The sequence below is a fragment of the Centroberyx affinis genome, unplaced genomic scaffold, assembly GCF_046629955.1.
Source record: "Centroberyx affinis isolate AG114_WGS23_722 - 3 ecotype Tasmania unplaced genomic scaffold, CSIRO-AGI_Caff_v1 ptg000839l_1, whole genome shotgun sequence".
Lineage (NCBI taxonomy): Eukaryota > Metazoa > Chordata > Actinopteri > Beryciformes > Berycidae > Centroberyx > Centroberyx affinis.
The window spans coordinates 201,189-216,775 of NW_027279435.1; the positions used below are offsets into that span (position 1 = coordinate 201,189).

General features: G+C 43.5%; 1 protein-coding gene across 1 annotated transcript; it reads left to right on the forward strand.

The window, feature by feature from the left end:
* The first annotated feature begins 340 nt into the window (after positions 1–340).
* Positions 341–10,087, forward strand: poldip2 (polymerase (DNA-directed), delta interacting protein 2). The gene is made up of 11 exons (XM_071520932.1): positions 341–533; positions 3,959–4,040; positions 4,425–4,522; positions 4,633–4,732; positions 5,599–5,674; positions 6,091–6,198; positions 6,682–6,818; positions 6,969–6,995; positions 7,195–7,320; positions 7,827–7,906; positions 8,158–10,087. Exons 1-11 carry the CDS (start codon positions 349–351, stop codon positions 8,270–8,272), a joined length of 1,134 nt encoding a protein of 377 aa, XP_071377033.1. The 5' UTR covers positions 341–348; the 3' UTR covers positions 8,273–10,087.
* The last annotated feature ends 5,500 nt before the right edge of the window (positions 10,088–15,587 follow it).

Below are 15,587 nucleotides of genomic sequence, written 5' to 3' on the forward strand. Positions count from 1 at the left end.
TTTTTTTCTTTTCTATTGCATTAGCCAGTAGTGGAAGCAATTTATCATGTATGTATCCAATAAGTTCCTGAGACAGGTTGTGTTTCATGCTTGCTGTGCCCTCGTGCTGCTGGTAGTGAATGTGGAAGTACACATCATTTATCTATTTTTCTTGCAGAAGGTCAGGTAGGCCGAGGGGCCTGTAACAAGTGTACCACTAATTATACACCACCACTGCAATGTTTCCCCGTTGTGTACTTCATTGGGTTGTCCATGCGCAGCAGAAGGCGTGATTGCGATGTTTCGGACAGCATGTGAAAGCAGCATCTATACAGCCGTGTGTGTGTGCGTGTGCCACCAGGAGGAAAGATGGCGGCTTGTGCGTTACGCCGTGGTTTACTGAGCACTGTCAGTAAATACAACAAGAAACACACACACAGAATATTGAGTGTCATTGACAGCAGTAGCGGATTCGAGCTGTACAAACCACGGTTACAATGCCGAGCCTGCGGACTGTCCAGCAATATTCAGCAGACGAGGTTCATGTCGTCACGGTAAGGGGCGCCGCCAGTGTCCTCCGCTGCTAATGCTAACGAGATAAGCTAGCTAACGACTTTAGCTAAGTACTAGCTAGCTTCTGGTGCCTGCAGTACAACATGGCACTGTTTCCATGTCCTGTTATTCAGCGACAGTGACCACGTTGTTGAGTGGACAGGATAGATATGTCAAGGAGGAACCCATGGAGCTTGGTGTCTAAATATGGGCCACGTTTAGTAACACAAAAGAAAATAGAGTTGTCCTCTGCTATTCATTAGCTAGCAAGTTACCATGGTTAGCATGGATTGGGTAATACCTGATGAAATGTGATTTGGATATCTCCAAACTGCTACAGACAAGCCACCTCTTGTCTTGCCCTGGGAAATTGATGTTTTTTTGGTAGAATTTTTGCTGTTACCTGTAAATGTTTGTGGGTTTTTAAATGGGGTCCAGGGATCATTGAGGGGGGCCCTAGAAAAATAATAATAAAGGTAACCGTTATCACTCTCACCACTATTATTTCTCCAGGCATAGTGTAGACAGTGAACTTAACGTAATTCAAGACTAAATCAACAACAAAATCCTCCCATATGGGTCCCTGGGACAAAATCAAATGGGGGTCGCCGGGGGTCTGAATGTGTGTCTTTTTCGGGGTCTGTGAGGTGAAAATGTCTGAAAACACCTGTGTTAGCTTAAGTTACTTTTAAAAGGTATTCTTGCTTGTTACTATAGCCAGACTTCTCCATATATTAACAAGTAGGACACAAATCCACATGTTTCTTAATGTGACACATAACAAGCAAACTTACATCACACACAGTGACCACGCAGTTTTTTTGTGCTTCACCCAGGGTGAACATGTGATCAGACAGAGCTTATAGACTTAGTCCTATCATTAGCAACATGGAAAGAGTCTTCTTGACTCTGCACACTATTGTTGATGTTTTAGTACATACGGAAACACATAGTCCAGAGATTTAATAAATAGCAGCAACAATGCACTGAAGGCATCCAGTTTAAGTGCCAAAAAAAGCAGACTGCTCTTGACCATAAAAAGTAAGTTGTGCCCATATAGATTTTCAGACATTCCCGTGTGTTTGTATCGCCAGCTGGGCGGTGGTGCTGCAATGTGTGTCAACTCCACCTTTAGCCTAGTTTTCTGCTTGCCGTCTGAACTGGCACATGATATATGAGAGTGGAAAAGACGAGGTTGGCTATGGGCCAGTACAGACAGTAACCACTGGGTCTTATTTCTCTAGCAAGTCCATCTGGTCAGTCAGGAGAACGCGTTGACAGAAAACACTTAGACCAGTTTATGATAGAAAGGGGGAGTGCACCTACTTGAAAAATGTAGCCTATGTGAGAGAAAGTTTTGGTGGGTGGGTGAGTGGATGGGTGTTTGGGTGGATGGGTGGGTGCCCCCTCAGTAGTGATTCAGCACCAGCTTGTATCTCTGGCTTTAGTTTATGTAACCATTTTATTATATAATCTTCTCTCTTGTTCTGTGCTGTTGCTGTCTCTTCCCACCTTTCTCTGCCATACTGACACATTTAGTGACATTATGAGCTGCCTTTATCCCTCCAGGACAAAATGAAGTAGGTTATTTGAAATGGTTGGTACGTGCGTTCATTGGCAAGGCTAGTTGTTGACCAAGAGTAGCTGCTGGCCTAGGCTAGTTCCAGCTTTTGCAATGGGTTGCCTATATTTAGATCTGATTATCTCTGTGCACACATTTTATTGACATTACAGACTGCCAGAGAGGCAGAAACAGAATAGCGGAGGTTGTCTAAAAATGTGTTGAAGCTGTTAAGTCCAGGCACACTGGGGCCTACTGTCTGGTTTCGCATTAGTTGATCTTAGCCATAACAACATTGATAAGATAAGATAAGATAGCACTTTAGTGATCCCCTTGGGGAAATTCAGGTGCCACAGCAGCAATTGGCGGAACAGTGCCAAGGAAATCAATTACAGGAAGGTAATAAAGGAAAAGAGGTAATAAAATAAGGGTAATGTGCATAATATAAAACTAGTAGAGACAGTACAATTTCACTCAGGTTTACTCACGTTTATTTGTAAAATACAAATTGACTTGAGTTTTATACATAAAAACTTACACTCCCAACCATCACCACCCTTCCACCCTCATAGTACAACACACAGACACTATCATTCTTACCATATTATGTGTAAGCTATACTGAAAAAATGTCTGAAGTTTATTCTTGAATGGGCATGTTGTCAGGGTGCATCTCAGGTCAGCAGGCAGGATATTCCATTGCTTGCATGCGTAAGGACTAAATACTGTTTCACCAGACTGAGAGTGCGTTCTGGGGATATATAGAAGACCAAAGCCATTCATTTCCTTTCCTCTATATTCATTCAGCAGCAACCCCACTCCACTGGGAAAAATTATTCCCCTGTCCTTTCAAACATTGGAATTGCAGCCGGCTTGGCTTGAACCCAAACTCAAATCTCCATCCAGCGCTGTGAAAAATCCCACATGCACTCAAGCTCCCAAACTTCTGCAACTATCAGGATTCTGTTTTTGAACCATATTTTTCAAATTCTAATCCAAGGTCCCTAGAAGTAGTAAATCTCAGGTTACTGGTCAGATTCCCACTGATTATCCTTGTGTGCCATACACCCATGATATGAAAATAATCTGAAATAAACCTAGTATGGGATATTAAATCCCCCTGTCCATATATCCCCCTCAGCAATCCCCACTCTTCATCTCCTTAGCTCAGCAGAGAGCGGTGAAGTATGCATGTTATGTATTAGAAGTCAGCCAGCTGTTGTTGTCGGTGCTTTGTTGATGGTATGTACTGTACTGTAAGTCCACGCCAGGGTGTGTGTGTGTGTGTGTGTGTGTGTGTGTGTGTGTGTGTGTGTGTGTGTGTGTGTGTGTGTGTGTGCTGTGGCAGGGCTTACAGGGAGGAGATGGAGATTAGGTTGAATGGTATTTCTGTTTGTTGCCGTCTGACAAGTCGAGGTGTTTTATTCAATCTTGTCAGATAGTCTATCACTTGTGATTGAGATTATGACTGGAAGGAGGGAGGGAGGCTGAAGGGAGTCAGTGGGATTTGCACTCCTATAGAGATGAGTTACATCCACAAGATTTATATGCATATATTCAGATATTGTCAGATTTCCAGTTCAGTGCATCATACTGGTTATAGTTTACTTAAAACACCATATTAAATCTGTTTGTGTTTTGTCCCTGCATGATGTTGTCGCTTTGATTTTGAAAACACTCTCAGTTGTCATGTTGTGTGCAGAGGCCTAGATGTTAGTTTAGTTTGTCATGGTGAAATGGTTTCCTCTTATGGCCAAAGTTGGTCACACACACACACACACACACACACACACACACACACACACACACACACACACACACACACACACAAGGTCCAGTTTGTAATGGGGTTGCCTGTATTTGGCAGGAACAGGCCTGAGGGGAAGGTCTTGGAGACGGTGGGAGTGTTTGAGGCTGTGAAGCAGCATGGCAAATATGAAACGGGACAGGTAAGACACTCACTCTCTCACTCACACTAACACACACTGTTTCTCCCAAAAAGCACAGATGGGCTGGTCTACCGCCTACGGGTCTTTCTCCTCATTAGGAAGTCATTTAGATCAGTGTTAGCCTTATTTATTCTGCATGAGGCTGCAACACAATTTTCTTTTGTGTGTTTCTTGTGAGTGCTTGCTATTTTAGTCTGTTTCTCAACTTTGATAAGGCAGCCTGTTTATTGTTATTGTAGAACATTTCAAACAATAAAGCACTTTTGATCCTATGTTAAGTTATTGTAATCCTATATATATAGAGCCTATATGTTGTGTCTTATCTGACATATATAATCCTATAGGGACTTATCTCATTTCTCCTTGTTATTGTGTTGTCCTCAGCTGTTCCTCCACAGTGTGTTTGGCTACAGAGGCATCGTCTTGTTCCCCTGGCACGCCCGACTCTACGACAGAGATATCACCCCTCCCATCTCTGACAGGTAAACCCCCGTCTCTCACAGACTACACCAAGCAGGCCCTCCTCAGCTTGGTTCGTGGGTTAGAATTGTATAACTGAGATCCTGGTGTCTCTGTTGCTTCCTTCTCCCAGCAAACCGGAGCCCCCAGGAGCCCACGGCTCCAAGGAGGTGAAGGGGAAGACCCATACCTACTACCAAGTCCTGATCGACACCAGGGACTGCCCTCACATAGTGAGTCACTATATGCTTTCAGCTATATCGTTTAATACTCATTCCACTCAAACCTGTCATGCCCTGAGAGATTTGTGGAAAGGAGTCAACAGAGGCAAATAGGGTTTGACCACTGGTGTTTTGTATGCTAATACCCAGAGATATTTTTTGAAATTTGACCATTTTCATGGCAAAAAATGACTATTCAGTGTTTCCCCCCAGAATTGTGTTTTTGTCAGGGTGGAAAAGCCCCTGAAACAGCATTTAGACCATGGGACACAAAAATTCTCCATTGAAACTTATAATAACAATAATAATGATAATAATAATGATAATAATAATCATGCACCAAAGACGAAAAAGTTCATTCAAATATGGAATAAAATATTTTGAATGATTTCACTGATGCCTACACCTAAATGTTACTTACATGGGGTGTCTGCAGATCCTGAAAATGTCTTAAATCATCAACCAGTCTAAACTCAAGGCCCTAAAAGTTTACAGTTAAATGGAGTATTTTAACTCTCAAATTCAGAAATCTTAAAAATGGTGCAGTTTCTTTGTGTGTTTTTCGGGTGAGAAATCAGCCCGGTCACGCAGACCTATATTCTGATTGATTGATTTCAGTTGCAAATTTGGTCTTATATTTAATTCTCTCTCTCTCTCTCTCTAATCCTTAAATTGGAGATACCCTGTAAAAGTTTTTAGTTGACTTTCCTCATAAAGAATTTGGTTGTTATCTTGATATTCAGTACAGTGGGTGGCATAGGCGAGTTCAAATTCGGCTCCTGATACAAAGCCACCACTGTTGTAGAACCCAGCTGTGGTTGGTCAGTAGAGTTTGAGTCACCAGTTGTGTGACTGTTGGTTTGTTGTGTGGTTGACAGTCCCAGAGGTCCCAGACAGAGGCAGTGACGTTTCTGGCCAACCATGACGACAGCAGAGCCTTGTACGCCATCCCAGGTATGCGTCCATATACATAGTGCATGTGTGTTATTACTAGATTTTTAAATTTGTTGTCCACATTGTGATGTTTGATTTGCTAAAACATGAAGTCAAATGCATGCGTGTTAAGTGTGAAAAAGGCGATCAGGACCAACCAAAGGTTTTAACGGTCAATTAAAATGTCAAAACTGTGTCGGAAAGTCAGCCAGCTTCTCTCATATCCTGAAAAGTTGACTTTTAATGTTGTGGCTGACTTTCACTTCATTTCAGTACCACAGAGTCGAGTGGCATCAGTCTTAGATACTGTTGCATGAGACGCAGCCACCATGATAATGTTGAAACGTCTTATTTGGAGGGGAATGCACTTGTTCCACTTCTCAACCCCATGTGACAGGATCTCTCTCTCTTTTCTTCCTCTGTTTCCTCTTGTTTAGGTCTGGACTATGTGAGCCATGAAGACATCCTGCCCTATAACTCCACAGAGCAGGTCCCCATCCAGCATGAGCTGTTTGAGCGCTTCCTCATGTTCAACCCTGCCAAATGTAAACACTCCCCCTCCAATCCTTGCTTTACCTTCCAACACTGTCCTCCACACAATATCCATTACATTCTCAATAATCTATTACACTGTAGCCAATGGAAAGATAAAAACAATAGGTGATGTCAGCAGGAGTCAGGAAGTGCAGGAGATGCATAAATACGATCTCAGAATACATGGTGTTGCTCAAGAAATGGCTGTCCTCTACTTGAAGACATTGTTGGCCAAAATGCAATTTGAGAGGTCATGATTCTTGTTTGCGTCTAAGTTCATTCGTGATTGGATATTGATATTCTTGAAATTTGATATTAAGCTTCCCAAATATGTATGATTTCATGTCACTTATCTTTCGGCAGCTCAAAATTTGTGCTGAAAGACAGGAAACCGCATAAAATAGTTTGAGTCCTGATTTGGCCTGATTTTGCTCCATAGTTCCACTAAATGATGATGATGATGATGATGTTTTGTCCTTCTCTGGGCACCGTAGCGCCTCCGTTCACGGCCAGAGACACCCTGAAGGCGTGGCAGGAGAAGAACCACCCCTGGCTGGAGCTGTCAGACGTCCACAGGGAGACCACCGAGAACATCCGAGTCACCGTCATCCCCTTCTACATGGGCATGAGGGTAAAGGAACAGCACACTATGAGATACATAAGAACACATAATATATCAGAAATAGATACACTAGCCTCATCTTCTGTTGTGGTAGTGGGCTTAAAGGCATCTCTCTAGTCCATTCAAATACTAATGACAAATTCTCTTCTTTGTTCTCAGGAGGCCCAGAACTCTCATGTGTACTGGGTGAGTAGCTGTAGGTAAAACCACGCAAACCTGTCCATGAATACAATCACGGTGTGAAATTAACACCAGCCACCAGCCAAATGCTGGTAAATCTTAGTTGTGGCTGGTAACTTTGCCTACTCAGCCAGGCTCTTTGACATGTAAACATGTCTGGTAGTGTGTGCGTGTTTATTAGCATGTGTGTGTTATCTCCCTGCAGTGGCGGTACTGTATCCGTCTGGAGAACATGGGCAACGAGGTGGTTCAGCTGAGAGAGAGGCACTGGAGGATCTTCAGCCTCTCAGGAACCCTGGAGACGGTCCGAGGACGAGGCGTCGTCGGCAGGGTCAGTACAACACACTTTTAATACTTTATTTGAACTCGCTTATTTACTTAATAACACAGGATTCAAATGTTTTCAAGGTTCCACAGTTAGTTTCTTTAAACTAGAAAGGCCAATAGATTTTGGGGTCTAAGAGTGGGCCGAACAAGTCGTCAATTGAAGTCTGTAAATATAATTATAACTGCTATTTCTTTGCATAATCTAACAACACTGGATAGTACAGAAAGTGGTTCTATGAAATGTCGTGGATGGACATTTTGAAAGCTGAGAAATTTCAATTCTAAATTTCAAAATGTCTGTCAACTGACAGCGGCTTGGCCTTTCTAGTGTTAAATGAAGAGATTCAGTTGGCCAGTCTAACATTTATAGGGAGCCATGCCTCCTGCAGATAGGCTAAACGTGAGTGAGTGAATGAATTAATATGTGACTGAGTGACTTTCTGGATCCATGAGGTGCTTCACAACTAAAAACTCTAAACACTGTATTCCCTCTGTTGTGTGTTACCACAGGAGCCGGTGTTGTCTAAAGAACAGCCAGCCTTTCAGTACAGTAGCCATGTGTCCCTACAAGCCCCAAGTGGTCATATGTGGTGAGTTTGTTCGTTCTTTACTATTACACACATTCCACTGCTACTGCATGTTTTACTGCTGTTATTTGCACATCCGCATAATGCTGTCATTCATATATTTTAATATTTTTGATACATGCATTTCTACTTAATATGTTCTTGACAGGTTGCATTATGTTCAAATAATTTGCTATATTCTCACATATATACTGTTTTTAATTACATTTTGCTGCTTGCTTAACCTTGTTCATTCACCTGTTCTCTGTGTTCAGGGGGACGTTTCGCATTGAGAGGACCGACGGCTCCCACTTCGACGTTCGCATTCCTCCCTTCTCCCTGGAGAGCAACAAAGATGACAAAGCTCCCCCTGCAGGCTACACCTTCTAACTGCGAGTCATCGCCTCCCACCCTGTGAAGCACTGGACACGCTGTCACTCTTGGCCGTGCCTGGGTTGTCTAGAATTGTCCTTCCCCTGTGTCGTTGCCTCAGCCTTCACCATAAGAGTAGAGCGAGTCAGATTCAGGAAAGGGAAGATTTTGCTTTTCTAGATAATCCAAACGCAGGTCAACTTAAGCCCTTTCCCTGTCAGGGTGCACCTATCTGCTACCAATTAATTAGTATAGGTAGAAAAATGCTCTGCAGCACTATGCGTCTTTATTCCATGTTGCGTTTGAAGAGGAGTGCACAGTCCAGTGGAAGAGAAAAGGGAGGTAGGGAGGGGATTTCATGTTGCCGAGCTGAGCTTGATTTGCCTCAAGCGGGTTGAGTGGAACTGGCAACAAGGTCAGTTTGTATTGGGAGAATTTCCTGCTGGTCTGACCCACACCGAGCTCTGGGCGTCCAGCAGTTCACACACACATCAGCAAGTGCAGCTCAGCTTCGCACTGTGGCCTCAGTAGGATACTTCAAGTCAACAAGCCAAGCCATCCTTTAACCTATGGATAAAAAGCTTCCTTCCTTCTTGTTAATCTCATTGAGATTTCTGAAAACATTTAAAGTGTAACTCCGGTCATTTGTCGTCTTGGACCCTGGAGCATCATTTTCCTACCATTCATGTCAGACCAAAATCTAGCTACTCATGTCTTGCTTGCCAGGTTGCTGCTCTCCAGTCCAGTCCTAATGGGTCAACAAACGCACCAAAAATCAACCCTAAAAGCACCCAAAGCAAGTGTTTTTCAACACATCACACATGTAATGAGACTTTTTGGTAAAAATATGTAAATGAAAATGATCTAGTCATGCCTTTCTCCTACAGTTTTGATGCTACCTTGGCCAGTGATTTAGCACTTTCACGTTTCCTCTTCATTGGCCAGCTGTGGCTGCATGTCTACATGCGCCACTGTGTAAAGTAGTGCAAAACAAATAGTGAAGGTTGTATCTTTATTTATATAGGTCATGGATAAACTGAAAATTAAATATAGACACTACATGTTTCTTTACAGAGTATCTATGTGTTGAAATCATGAAAAAGCATGAAAAAAACCATGCTTTGAATGCGTTTGTGTTTGATTTTTGGACTGTTAGCACTGTATTGGAGAGCCACACCCTGGCAAGCAAGATGTATGTAGCTCTGTAGTGAAGCAATTGGGGAAATTTTGGTCAGAATAGATTGGCATGATGGAAAAAGATGGGGGACAAAAGGGTCCAGGGCAAAAATGGGAGTTATGCTTTAGCTCAGCGTTTTGAAATAAAAGGTTCACTGGTTTAAGTCAACATAAGTACTGCCCTGTCAACACAGATTAGTTGTGTCAAACCTCTATGGGACGCCTGTGAGAGGGAAAAGCAAATTGAATTGTGGGAGGGTTATGTGTGGACAGCTGAAAGTGAATCCTAATGGCTTTGGTGGAGAGAAAGAGATGGTTTGTTCTGTCTGTTGGATAATGTATCCAGTGCACCATAAAGTAAATAAAGCAACCAGTTGACAGTCAGTGTTATGGCTAAAAGGAGAGGTGTGTTTGAAATGTATACCTTCACCTCTAGTGTTACCAGTGAAAACCAGAATGAAGTCTTCTATAGTCTTTGAAAAGGCTGACTGTTCTGTTTCCCCTTAGCAGCTCTGTGGTCAGAAGTTTTTAATTTGTCCTCTTGAGCATAATTTCTCTCTTGTGAAGTGAGGAAAGAACCTAACTTTTTTGTTTTGATAAGTGATTTGAAGCAACTGCGATGGTTGATATTCTACTGTAAATAGTGATGTAATTAAAGGCAAAACAATAAATATTCCTTTTGAAAAATATATCTTTGCATTTCACCTTTAATTTTTCTATTTTGTGCATGTACTGCCATGGAGTGTCAGTACAAAGTATATCAGGGATGTTTGATTAACCAGAACAAGGAGAACACATCTACAGATTTGCATCAGGTATTTGTGCCTCACAATCAAGCAATATTATGAAAAGCCTTCATGGCATTTAATGCATTTATGTAATTTAAAGAATACACTCTAACATTGTCACACTTTGATGGTAAAACCTGGTATCGCCAACAGTTTGCTCCCAAAGTTCAGCACATAACGCTCCGGTAAAGAAAGATACAGATGTCTGCACAGGTGAGAGTTAGGAAATGTTATGGGATATGAAATATCAGCTGGTTGAAAAGTGTTTTTTCCCCAGCCATCCTGTCACAGCTCTAGTTAGAAACATTAGCTGTAGTGCTGCTCTCTGAAACCCTCTCAGGTAAAGTTAATGGTACTCTGGGTGAGGACAGCGAAACCTATAATCAAAATGGTCATTTTTATTATACATTCTCACATTGTGCTAGGGTCTAGTGAGTAAAATTAAACTAGTCCTCATTTTTCTGGGGAACCCCTGGAACCTCCTCGAGGACCCCTGCAGGTCCCTCCACCCCACTCTGAGAACCACTTCTTGATATTTTTAGGAAGATATTATCACATAATGACGTCATGATGATGATGATAATAATTGTATTTCTTTTGAATGAGCCCTACATAGTCACCACCAGATGTCAGTACAATGCTACCTCTGTTCATTTTCAGGCTACACAGAACAGTAAGCAATGTGTACCATGTGATCACACTGTATACTGCATTGAGTAGCCTACAGGAAACTTTATTATAGCATTATGAAAAGGAATCCCACATGATCAAATTCCAATATAATTTAGACAACAAAAGTAACAAGAAATATATTTTTGCATTGCCCAGTCTTGCATTGCACGTTGAGGAAAAGGCCTCCATTCAAATAGTTTTCTCCTTATCCAGCCGTGCCTTTTTCCCATTGGTTGAATTAGATGAGAAATATCAAGCCCCGACACGTGCCGAATCCCATTAAGAAAATTGGCAGTGTAATGTTGTCTAGCTTGTCGGCAGAGGTACCTAACTGGCAGTACATGACATAACAACTTTAATGACTTCTTACGTTCTATTCTTCAATCCGGCGTACATCCAATACACAAAACGGCACTTATTTAAATAAAATTCCAACTTTTAGAATTGCTTCGTGTGTTAATTCCCGTTATCTACTTCCGCCAAAATATACTGTGGAGGGCGGTAGCGAGCAGCGTGAAGCAATTATAAAAGTTGACATTTTATTGAAATAAAGTGCTGCTTCGTGAATTATCTATATGCCGAATTTACAAGAAGACCCTGTGGATTTGTAAAAGGTCTTAAGTCGTCTTCCAGCAGGTATATACATTTGCCAATAAGCAAGGAAACATTAAACTGCGAGACTATTGAATGGAGTTCGGCGTGACGTCCTCTCCGTACAAGACCGAGCGTCACGTATCGGGGCTAGGCAATAGCAAACTTGGTAGTTCACAGTGTGTGTCCTACTGCTTTCCCAGCAACCCCCCGCACCTCTCCCTCCACCCCCAATCGCCCTTGTGATGAGGGAGGACTTGTGCTCGCGTGCACCCGCTGCGCGCCGCCGATCAGTTGAACAGAGTGTGCAATACATAATTCAGTCCCAACAAGGGGACACCTCAGTCTCTCCCCTCCTCTGAAGCTGCGGAGCTGCAGCCATACAGAGACTCTCCCACCACCTATGGACTAAAGCGCCGATGCGGCTGCTTCCTCCTCCAGCCCGTCTACCAGGATGGAGGATCAACCTTGCGGCAGGACGCGTGCACTGTTTGATGCAGGTAATGCATGACTTAACAGCGGCTGAGGAAGGACAGGGCAGACCGAGAAACGGACAGTCAGCGGTGATAGACGTAAACATTGCCATGCCCTGCCTTATAGTCATATATCACCACCACCCCGCTCTACAGCATCGGGTTTAGAGCTGCAGAGGGCTTGGTTTGAGCGGATACAATAACAAGGGAATCAAAACGAGAGCATCGGTTTCGGAGGTGACTGTTTTGAAGCCGTGGTGAAGTTGTGTCCGGGATAAGAGGCTGCGACGGGCCACAGCCTGTAACAGTAGGTGCATCCCGACTTCGCTGCCTCCGTGTTTTGCGGCCATGCTGCAGGCAGCATCCTCCGACCTGTTCCCGACTTGAGCTGCACCTGGAGGGGATTCAACTGAGCAAGTTCCCACCAGCAAAAAAAAACAAAAAGTTAGGCTATGTGGTAGACCCTCTTTGCTTGTGAGTGTTTGAATTATTCTGTACTCTTTTGGAGCATTCACTCTGTGTAATAATGACAGTAGCCTGTTATTAACAGTGAACCACTTTATTGCTCAGAGTGCTCCACATCTGGGCCCTGACCTGACCAGGCTTCAGAAAGATGTGATCAACTGCAGTCTTTTTTTAATTAACTAGGCAACTCGAACATTATCCGAGCCCACTTCTGCATGACTGCCCGGTGGGATCGATCCTGTTGTTGTCGTAGCCCTCCTTAACACTGAACCATGGGTGCCAAGCAAACCAAAGGCCAGGAGCCCGGGGGAGCCAGTCCTCAGCACGCCTGGAAGCGGACGCCCACCAAGGAGCGGGGCGACATCTTGGCCTCCTTCATGCTGAAGTCGGGGGACCGGCTGAGCCGCGGCGGGACGCCCCCGCCCTACCAGCGCCGCATCGGCATGATCCAGGAGATGATGCTGATGGCCAAGCAGGGCAAGCATGACGAGGCCACCGAGATGCTCAGGACACTCCGACAGGTAGCTGCTCTCTCTCTCTGTGTGTGTGTGTGTGTGTGTTTGTATGTGTGAGTGAGTGTGAAAGAGGATTCGTGACGCAAGAAAAGCCTTCAGGGGGTCACAGGTTTACTTGTTCCAGACAGTACAAGGCCAGCTCGTTCCTGATCCGCTTGTTTTCCTCCCTGTTCACCTTGCCACTGGCTCTCCATCCTTCCCTACTGGCCTTTCTGTGTGAGTGCAATATTTCTCCGCCAGTTGATGTCAGCAGTAATGCTGAAATAGAAGCCAGACCGGGCCGGATGGCTGGCTGCTGACTTACTGACTGACTGACTGACTGTTGACGTGCTGGTTGACTAAACTGATTCAGTGAATGACTGCCTACATGACGGATGGACTGACTGTATCCCTGCCTGGATGACTGACTGACCAAGAGGCTGCCTGGCTGCCTGGCTGGCTGGCTGGCTGGCTGGCTGGCTGGCTGGCTGACTGACTGGCTGACTGGACCTGTTGGCTCTGCTCGGCTCTGCTGTGCCGGTACAGTCTGGAGACTGCTAGGATTTATAGCCTGTCTCTCTTTGAAGACATTCGCACTGCTTGGCTGCCTGCTGCTGCTGCTGCTACAGAGAGCAGGCAAGGGAAGGACCAGCAGCCGACTGAAAGAATCCAGTGTGGCGAGAAACAAAAGGGAAGCAGAGCAGGGGAGAGGGGAAGAGGGAAACGCAGAGGCAGAAAATGCCACCAGTTGAATCGGAGGAACGGAGGTGTGCAGGGAAAGGGAGGAACCGAGCGGAGAGGGATTTCACACTAATAGCGGTGAAATTGTGAAAAGTTAAACCGAGCTGAATAGATGTTTATAATGGGGATGATGGGGAAATGGAGAGGAGATAAAGATGGAAGTGAGAGGGAGAAACAGGTTTATAAGCACCGCATGGAATCCATACGCTGCCAGTGCCGCTCGGTGTTTATCCCCCTATGACTCAACCACAGGGAACGGCGCCCAGGGCTTATACACACACACCGCTTTCACTCCTCATTGTTAGGGCTTTGGAGATTTCCATCAGCTCCTTTATGTTGCTATTTACAGTTTTCTGATCAAACCCATTTAGAATGTTAATCCTTGACTCGCTGGCAAATAGTAGAGCAAGGCAAACAGGCTTACAGATAAAGGACACCTCTCCACCCACCGTCGTTAAGTCCGGGGGATTACCATCACTTCCACCGCTTGATTAAGCCGTGATACCGAGGAGAAAGGGAAAATTATACGGCAGAATATTTTGGCGCTGCTGTTTTCACAGTTCCCGGCACGAGTGTTGAGGCACAACAGCACAGCAGTGGCAATTTCCTGTGGTACTTGAAAATGTTGTTGTAGTATTGCTGGGTACTTCATTGGTACCGTAAGAGGACCGAATTCTGTTTTAATATACCATAAGATGTATGGTGAAGTACCATAGATGTCACCACGCACCACATGGTCAATTCCAGCATTATTCACACACGTATTTTGAAATCTCATAGAATGTCACAATAATAATAAGAAAAAACTTTCTTTGTATAGTAAATATTGAGTGCTTTGAGAAATGAGAAATGGCAAAAAGCGGCACTCAGTGGTAACAGCATTTCATTCATTACACAAAATCTGCAGCTCAGTCATTATATAACTTATTTCATTTTGTTTACTTTTAGAATTTTATGAACAAAATGTATTTGAATTTAATAAGTGATTAAAATTATATTATTATTCTTCTACCATTACACTGCTAAAATAATTTAATTTATTTGTAATTTATAAAGGACTACATTTTTACCTGCCATGCTATACATCAGCAACATCTTTCTCCAGGAAATCCAGGAAAACCTATTTTTGTTATCCCTGCAAAAAATAAAAGGAATCAATAGATGTTGGCAAACAATAGTTTTGAATTGTGGCTGTGTAGGGACCCAGAGTAACGAGGCAAAGTGTATATATATTCAACAATAATATCAGTGACACTGTCTATAGAGCAGTGGTTCTCAACATGGGGTCCGGGGACCACAAGGGGTCCTTGAGGGGGTTGCAGGGGGTCCCCAGCAAATTCATGAATTGTTAAACTTCAGCATTACTTCATTTACAAGAAGTGAACTCAATTAGAGAATGTAGAAGAATGACTGTTCTGATCATAGTTTCACTGTTATCTCTCTACCTACAATACAGATAGTCATGAAATTCTTGACAAAATCATATCTAACAATACAAATATTCTCAAATTTGGGTTCGAGAGACAACATCTCATCAAATGGGGGGCTGTGGCCCTAACGTGGACTAAATTAGGGGTCCTTGATATGAAAAAGGTTGAGAATCACTGCTATAGAGTACCCATGACCACCTTCAGGCCTTAAGACAGTCTTCAAGTCATAAGAAAACCTGCAATAGAGACGCCTCTAGGCCTGTATGCTCTAAATGGTGCAATTATCTTTTGACAGGACACATATTCTGATTCTTTACTGGGCATCAACTCACTGCTTCTAAAATGTGAGTTGCATTGGATATATACAGTACCTTGGACACACTGGCACCTAGAGGGGCTTAATGAGGAATTTGATTTGTCCATTCCTCTCAATGTCATTTCCTGGTATATGTTGGCTATGCTTATTCTTTTCAGTGTGTAAAGAATCAGAATAGTAATTGTGG

Coding starts and splice junctions, on each gene's coding strand:
- poldip2 (XM_071520932.1), top strand. CDS start 349: ATGGCGGCTTGTGCGTTACGCCGTGGTTTACTGAGCACTGTCAGTAAA. Junction 6,996..7,194: donor AGAACTCTCATGTGTACTGG/GTGAGTAGCTGT, acceptor ATCTCCCTGCAG/TGGCGGTACTGTATCCGTCT. Junction 7,321..7,826: donor GACGAGGCGTCGTCGGCAGG/GTCAGTACAACA, acceptor GTGTTACCACAG/GAGCCGGTGTTGTCTAAAGA.